Source organism: Manihot esculenta, chromosome 7, assembly GCF_001659605.2.
Source record: "Manihot esculenta cultivar AM560-2 chromosome 7, M.esculenta_v8, whole genome shotgun sequence".
Taxonomy (NCBI): Eukaryota; Viridiplantae; Streptophyta; class Magnoliopsida; order Malpighiales; family Euphorbiaceae; genus Manihot; species Manihot esculenta.
In genome coordinates this window covers 24,693,997-24,702,480 of record NC_035167.2, presented here as the reverse complement: position 1 = coordinate 24,702,480, position 8,484 = coordinate 24,693,997, and the positions used below count along the sequence as shown (strand labels likewise).

The 8,484-nt window shown below is 34.9% G+C and overlaps 1 protein-coding gene across 4 annotated transcripts; it reads right to left on the bottom strand.

The window, feature by feature from the left end:
* Nucleotides 1-456: 456 nt before the first annotated feature.
* LOC110608287 lies at nucleotides 457-8,014 on the bottom strand. 4 transcript variants are annotated; one of them, XM_043958229.1, is made up of 4 exons: nucleotides 7,549-7,682; nucleotides 7,376-7,449; nucleotides 1,302-1,433; nucleotides 457-520 (listed from the first exon to the last, which is right to left on the bottom strand). In XM_043958229.1, exons 1-4 carry the CDS (start codon nucleotides 7,661-7,663, stop codon nucleotides 500-502), a joined length of 342 nt encoding a protein of 113 aa, XP_043814164.1. In that variant the 5' UTR covers nucleotides 7,664-7,682; the 3' UTR covers nucleotides 457-499. The 4 variants fall into 4 exon arrangements, 2 of the variants coding, with proteins under 2 accessions (XP_043814164.1, XP_043814163.1); XR_002486851.2 differs by lacking the exons at nucleotides 457-520; nucleotides 7,549-7,682 and adding an exon at nucleotides 7,870-8,014 and having other exon boundaries at nucleotides 1,172-1,433; XR_006351197.1 differs by lacking the exons at nucleotides 457-520; nucleotides 7,549-7,682 and adding an exon at nucleotides 7,749-7,816 and having other exon boundaries at nucleotides 1,172-1,433.
* Between the last annotated feature and the right edge of the window lie 470 nt (nucleotides 8,015-8,484).

Here is an 8,484-nt window from a genome sequence, read left to right as displayed (position 1 = left end):
CTGACCTTGCTGCCTTAGAGGTACTTGCTGCCCAAGTTGTGTCTTAAAAGAAAAGAATCGCGTTGCAAATTATTCAGAAAGAAAGAGGTGCGTGGCATGCACTACAGAAGGAAGGTGGCGCGCACGGATGCTCTTCAAAGGGAAGGTGGGGCGCGCGCGGATGCTCTGTAGAAGAGGAAAGATATCTGTCCAGTCTTTCCTTTTTAGGTGGAGCCTTCGTTTGAATATTGAATGCTGAATGCAGAAGAGGCAAGTGCGTCTTCTTGAAATCTTGCTGCCTAAATAGGAAGATATGACTGCTGCAGTGTGTGCACATCATTGAATAAGGAAAGAAAGATCTGCATTTTGAATTTCAAATAATCTTCTGACTGAGCCTTCCTTATTTGCTTTTGCTTTTGCACTGTCCTTGTTTGAAAACTTTCCTTATTTGAAAACTTTCCTTTTTGAGCACTTTTCATATTTGACACTTTTTTGCAGTTTGAAGAGCATTTTCTCCAGATTATCTCTTTTCACCTAATATCTGCAAAACATGATTAAAACAACAAAATTAGACAGAAAAGATGCAAATAAACATCAAGAACATAATGATAAAATGGACTAAAATATGCTCTATCAATCGTGTCAAATCATGTTAATGGATTTTTCATATATCAAATAATATTAATAGGTTTATTAATATTAAATCGTGGTAAATGAATTGTGTCATATTAATAAATTTATTCATATTAAATTGTGTTAAATGAGTCGTATCGTATTATATCATGTTAATTTAATACGATTAAATGTATAATAAAAGAGTTGTGTTGTTGTATTAGTTCTTAATGGTGTTCGCTTCGAAATCATGTCGACACGAACACGTCTAGCGAATCCAAATTGGCACCTTAGTTATCAGAGGCAATTAAAATTTTGCACTCTCTTGCAACAAAGAAAGAAATAAACAAAAGAAAAAAAAAAACATTGCAACGAATATGGTATTATAGAATGATTTAAAAATGTTTTTCATTGGGACTAAATATCACAAAATATAATTTTACTAATATGACTTAATTAAATTATATGAGGAGGTTGATCTATTTTTTTAAATAAAAAAATATAATAATAAGTAAAAATATTCATATCAATACTTACGAAAAGAAACTATAATAATAAGTAAAAATATTTAAGAAATCTTGAGAGATAAAAATAACAGAATAATATATTTCAGCTGTAATACAAATGAGATAATGAATATCCTAGTCCTATGAAAGATGATATCCAAGTCCTATGAAAGATGATATCCAAGTCCTAACAGAATAATATACTTTTGTAGTGCTGCTACTTCTTCTTGTTGTTGAGATTGGAAGTGAAGTTTTTCCTGTTGAGATTGGACTGCTCGTGTCATAGACTCCATCCTGCCATGAGTTCCTTCTTCGTTGTATGTCATAGACTCCTTCCTGCCATAAGAATCGGCTAGTATAATTTCACATCAAGTGTATTTCACTTAATTATTCTATTTTACCATAGAAATAACTCAGAGATAAGAAATAATTCAGAGATAAGAAATAACTCAGGAAAAAAGACAACTGATGGGTGTCGAAACCGCAAAAAATAACCTATTAAAATATTAACAATTAGGAATTGTATACAGTTGTAATAGAATCGAATCCACGAATTGACACTATGACTTTCCAAACAATAACTTAGCAGACTTTAAGTATTCAAACTAACAATATACTACTTTGAAATCAAGAACAAACAATATACCACTTTGAAATCAAGAACAACGAATCCTATTGATCCAATGTTAAAGCAATAATAAGATGAAGAACATAAGATAGAGTTTTTAGCTACTCATGGCTTACAAAGAAGAGACAAAAGAGAAAAGGGATGAAAAGATAATTTGGTGCTATTGAGAATCGGGTGTGATGCACCAGCTGGCTTCAATGTTGTATTTAAATAGGCGTTAAAACCCTAGCAACAATGCTTTTTGAAATATAATTTTTCTTTAATTTGATTTTGGATTCTTTAAATGTGGTTTTTTGTGAATAGAATTTATTGATTTAAGGAAGTCTTTGTGCCATATGTATTTTAGGTGGAGAAGGAGAGGAACTTGGTACAACTGTGAGTGTGAGCTAGAGGGGTGTGAATTGTTGTTTTTGGAGGAAAAATTGGTTATAACTTAGGCATTAAAGAATAATTAATAATAGAATTCCCTCTCTCTATTCTCTCAATTCTCTTCTCACCTTCTCTAATTCTCTTCTTTCTCTCTTCTTTCTCTTCTAGATCTATCTTCTCACTTATCTCACTCACCTGAGGATCTATCGGATCCTTACAATTTGCTATCACAGTTGTTCGAAGCGCAGTAGCTGAAACTAGAAGGCAAAAACAGTGTTAGAAAGAAGAATGACGAGATCTGGCGCTGTGAATCAAGAAACAAGAATGGTGGGATTGGAAGAGCACATTCGAGTATTACAAGAAAGTGCGAAAAAGGATAAGGAAGAGTTGGGTGAAGAAATTAAGCAGAGTGCAATTGAAACCAGAAATGCTAGCACCAAAAAAAGCCAAAGGAGCTAGCACCAAAAAAAGCCAACGGAGACCTAAGAGAGAGTAGCGAGGGAGCTGGAGCACCTACTGTAGCAGCCATTAATCACTCAGGAGCTTTCGCGGGCAAAGTGTTGGATCTATGGCTGAGAATGCAGGTATGACTAGATTTCTGCCTAAAATCAAGTTAGTAACATTTGAGGGCAAGGAACCTAGGGCTTGGTTGAGGAAATGCATTAAATACTTGGAGATTTATGGAATAATAGGGAGCAACGGATAGCTATTGCTTGTTTATTTCTTATTGATAGAGCAAATGCATTGTAGCACAATTAGATTAAAGGTGATGGTGGACATTCTTGGGAAGACTTTGAGAAAGAATTATTTGTTAGATTTGGGGAGGAAACTCTTAAAGATGTGGTAGAGGAATTGATGAAAATTAGGCAAGAGGGAGCAATAAAAGATTATCGAGATAAATTTAAATGAGGCCTATTTCTTGTCAGTATTTGTAGGAGTGCTGAAGGAGGATATTCACCCTGTTGTGAGAATGTTGCAGCCGAATACACTTGCCCACGCCTTTCAAATTGGTAGATTCCAAGAACAATTCCTCAATAGTAGTAAAAAGACAAAATCCTTTTTACTTAATCCCAAATCCATGACTTCCTCTTTTTCCTACAAACCAAATATATGCCTTCTCAAAGCTACCCTTATGCCACAAAAGCACTGGTTACTGAATTGAGTGGGAATCAGAAATCAAATCTGGGGAGACAAAAATCTGCAACCAGTGCTGGTAGCCAAAATTCAACTAAGCAGTCTGTTAATAAGAGCCTCACTAACCTGAACAACCCTTCAAATAACCCTAGACCACCCAGGTCCTGTTTTAAGTGTGGGGAGAGGCATTTTGCGGGTCACCAATGTAATCCTAAAACATTAATGTCATGACAAATAGAAGGGGAAGATAGTTCTAGTCACATGGTGCAAGGACCGTTGGATGAGGAAGGTGAAGAAACTTGACATGATGTATTGGAAGGAGAGGTGTCTAAAAATTGTGAGACTGCTATTCTTTCTGTTCATGCTATGGAGGGTATGTAGAGTAATGATACTATTAAGTCGATTGGTAGAAAAGATAAGAGGAAGGTATTGATAGTTGTGGATAGTGGAAATGTGAGGGTTGGTAAGGAATTGAAGGTGTCTCAAGTCAGAAGTCCTGCTGATCAAGCATAAAATAAGCGCATTTTTCCTATTATTATTGATGCTAAATTATACATTTTATAGCCAATTTTGTACTTTTGATCATATTTTGCAGAAAATGATGAAAAATGAAGATTTGGTGAAAAATGGCCTAAAAAGCATGAAGATTGATTTGGCTAGAGCAATTTGGACAAATAACCCACAGAATGACGAAGAAGGCTACATAAAGTAAATGGAAGCATGAAGTTGTAGTCCAAGTTTTGATGTGCCCATAGAAATGCCCAAGCTTGTGAACAGCGACTTGTCCAAATTACCGGGGAAATCAAATGATGACCAGCGTAGTACATAGACCTACGACATATGACTTGCCTAAAGATGATTTGCCCAAATCATTGGGCAAATCGATGGACGCGGACAGAGAATCTGCCTCCTTTCTTTTCTTTTCTTCTCTTTGTATTTTCTTTGCAAGTCATAAGTGGCTAAACACACTATTTGTAGTTGAAGTGAGGAAGAAGTTTAAGTTTGTATATGAATGGGGAGATCTAAACTCCATTGTTAATATTTTATTCTGCAATATTTATGCAAATTTTGTTCTTCATCTTATTATTGCTTTGTCATTGGATGATAGGGCCCGCTGTTCTTGATTTAAAAGTAGTGTAATTAAGAAGTCTGTTTTGAATACTTGAAGTTTGTGATATAACAATTAAGAAGTTCCATAATGTAACTCAAACACACTACATGACTGTTTAGTTAGAATTAGGTCTCTCTATTACTTAAAGCAGTTGACAGTTAATAATTAAAAATCCTAAGTATGTTATTGGGGCGATTTGTTAACTAGTGATTGATTAGCGAACGTTTCCTAATTGATGTGAAAGAACTCAAGTATCGATGATCAATTCCCAAACTGAAATGGATTCTATACTTCAACTAGAGCTTTTTCTCATTGATTTATTCTTCTTTGAATTATTGCTTTAGTTTTAATTTTAGTTCATCATCAAAATTCCCCCTTACTTAACTTTTTTTGTTGATTTGCCCAAGTCATTGTTTGGAAAGTCATAGTGACAATTTCCTATGAATTCGATCCTATTAGCACTATTTACAATTTTGAATTATTGATATTTTAAATAGGTTAATTTTAGTGGCTTCGACACCCATCACCTGCCTTATCTATCATTGTGATAGAAGGCAAAAAGCTTTCTAGTGGTAGTATCTGTTTTGGGTTCAGCTGGAAAGTACAACAACAATCCTTTAAGTTTGACCTGAAATTTTAGTTTCTATATGATTTGGGAGATCTAAACTAAATTGTTCATATTTTATTCTTCAATATTTATGTAAATTTTGTTCTTCATATTATTATTGCTTTGTTATTTAGGGCTCATTGTTCTTAATTTCAAAGTTATTCAAACTTACCATGTTTGGCAATTGTTAGTGTTAATTCTCTGTGGATTCGATCCTATTATCATAATATGCAATTCATATTTGTGGTTATTTAATAGGTTGTTTTTTAAACTAATTTATTTCTTTTAATGACCAGGTTTGATGATGAAGAAGATTTGTTTTGCGATTGTGGGATTAAAAGGACTGCCATAAGCTTGTGAAAAGAAGCCAAATTGAGGAAACAAGCCTCATGAACATCCACTTTTGTAACCACAAAGAATCAGTCCAAGAACCAGAAAAATTTGCTGAAAAAAATTCCAGAACCAGCCCTTGACGGATTTGAGCAGCAATTTGCCTAAACCTCTGGGCAAACCAATGGAAGTACTGCAGAATGACGGATTTGAGCAGCGATTTGCCCAAACCTCAGAGCAAAGAAATGGGAAAGTACTGCAGAATGACAAACTTGAGCAGAGATTTACCCAAACCTCTGGGCAAACCGTTGAGAAAGAGCTGCAGAACAACATCCCTAAGTCGCGAATTGCCCAAATGAGTCGCGAATTGCCCAAATCTCTAGGCAATCGACTAAGAAGGAAGCTATAGAGATTACACCAAGACAACAAAAGGCAGAAAAACCAGCAGACCAATTCAAAGTTCCACCTCTATTTGTAGAAAGGTTAGCCAATAACATAAAGGAAAAAGAAGAAAAGGAAATTCTGGAAACTTTTCGCAAGGTTGAGGTAAACATTCCTTTGCTTAATAACATCAGGGAGTTTTGTACGAAAAAGAAAAGGCTATCGAGAATGAAAGGGCGAGTGTGAGGGAAAATGTTTATGCAGTTATTAAAAGGAAATTGCCTCCTAAATGCAATGATAGAGGTAGTTTGCTATTTTTTACACCATTGGTAATCTTGGATTTAAAAAGGTAATGTTTGATTTTGGAGGATGTCTTAGTCCACGTTGATGAAATTGAGTCCCTTTGAAGCATTATACGGTTACCATAGTGGTATGAAATTGAGTCCCTTTGAAGCATTATATGGTTACCAACCAGCCCCCTTGGTGTTTCTACCTCTTGAGCACACTACATAGTTGTTGTCACTGATTTTGTGCAGAAGAGAAATCATGTGTGCAGATTGATAAGGGAAATTTTTTTGGCAAAATAGGATGAAACAATATGCGGATAAAAAGTAAGAGGAAATTAGAAGTGGGGGATTGGGCATATCTCAAGTTGCAACCTTATAGACTGCAGTTGTTGGGCTTGAGAAAGAACTTTAAACTCAGCACGGTATTATAGTCCATTTGGGTGCTTGCTAAATGCAGTATTTCATGTCTCTCCCCTTAGGAAGAAGAATGGAGATCAAGTAGCGGTACTCGAGGAATTGCCAAATTTTGTGGACGATTCAGGCATGATCGTTCAAGAAAAAGTATTAGAAACCGGAGAAGTGATAGAGAGGGGCAACAGATTCTTAAAGGTCTTATTAAATGGTAGAATTTATCAGATATGGATGCTACTTGGGAAGATCAGACTTTCATAATCTTTCAGTTTCCTAACTTCAAATCTTATTGGGGTCAATAAGATTCTCTTGGGAGGGGTATTGTTACAGCTGTGAGTATGAGTTAGAGGGGTGTGAGTTGTTTTTTTTGGAGGGAAAATTAGTTATAAGAGATTTTAGTTGAGGGATGGATATAAATAAGATAGAACTATTGTATGAAGGCATTGAAGAATAAACAGAGTAGCTTGACTTGAAGTGAGAACCAACTTGTTAGAGGTTAGAAACCATGGTGAAGAGAAGTGGGACAAAGTCGGTAGGGGCGACTTTAAATTTTTGTAATTTTTTTTTGTTTTTCAGTGGATGACTGTGTTTATCAATGTCAAACTGGTTGAAAAATTCCTTATATGCTATTATAGATCTGAAGAGATGTAGCAAGAGTTGCAGGCTTCAGTAATAATATATCTTTAGACCAAATATTAGGAAAGGAAACATTACAGAGTATAAAATTTCATTATGATGCTCTTAGGAAACAGGTTATGCAGAAGAGAAGTGCATGTTGTTATGAAACTTTCACAGCAGTATGAGTACTCCACGAATAGTATCATACAGCATGGTGATTTAAGATGAGGGATGAACATTGACGACAATGTTATGAAAAAAGCTTACTTTCCTAATATTTTTATTATCTTTTTGAATTATAGTGTTTAGGAATTGATACATTCTATAAGGAGATGCATTTTATTATTGAAGGAAAAAACAACCCAACACATGTAAGAGCCAAAATGTGGAAGAATGTATTACCTGCCAGAACAAACAAACAAAGTATTCCTCATAGATGAATGAATCCAACTTGATATCTTTTAGGCAATCCAAACCTAAATGGAAACATAAATAGACATTATTGATTGTAAAATAAACACAACAAAATCATTAAGATTCTATAAATATCGAAGAAGGGATTTCATTGATATGACCATTAGTAGTACTCGAAGCATGCTGCTGCAATATCGAATTACTAGTTTCAGCTATCCATCCTAAACTAATAACTATTGAAGCATTCATCCATACATACGGGTGAAAAAGACACATAAGAAAAAAAGAATCCGAATAAAATAAATAAGTATTTAAAATTATTATAAGAATTCAAACGCCCATCTTGTCTATTTAATTTTACCAGTTTTTTCGTCAATAAAAGACGCGGCAATTTCGTAAATTCGTAATCCAAAAGTGCACCCAGCAAATTAAATTCGTAAATCTCAAATATCAGTATATCATACAAATGATTGACGCACTACCTCTTGAGTATATCCCCGGCCAAAACGAAGGATTTACCCGTGACTGTTAATACAGACGAAGAAGAACAAAAGAACAAAACGACGCGAGAATATGCTAACCGGCAGAGGCAATGACGTGTTCGAATGGAGGTGCAGGACGCGAGGAGGCGTGTCGATACGATGAGTCGACGTGGCGCCCAAGCGAAAGGAAAAGTATAATTTACTACACAAACTTTTAATTTGTTTCACTTGAGGACAAAATTTTGACAAGTACAAGAAAAAAAAAAAAAGAAAGAAGAAAAGAGGAAAGAAAAAAAAAACTTACGGCATCTTTTCTCTCTTTTCTTGAGTGAAGACACACCGTAATATTTTATGCATACTTTATTTCAGCGTCGACAATATATTCAGCTTCGGTTGTAATCATTTTCTTTTAAATGGAACGCAGCAAAAAGAAAAAAAAAAAAAAAGAAATTCACAAGGAGCTTTGTAGCACATTTCGTCTCCTTACAGCGGTATATATAAAGAATCAACAAATGAGTGCATTAGCATCCTCCCGGAATCAACTTTCCTATAATCCTAGGCTTAACATTTGTACAAACAGATTTTGCAGATCCCTTAGATCCGGTGTACTTGAGG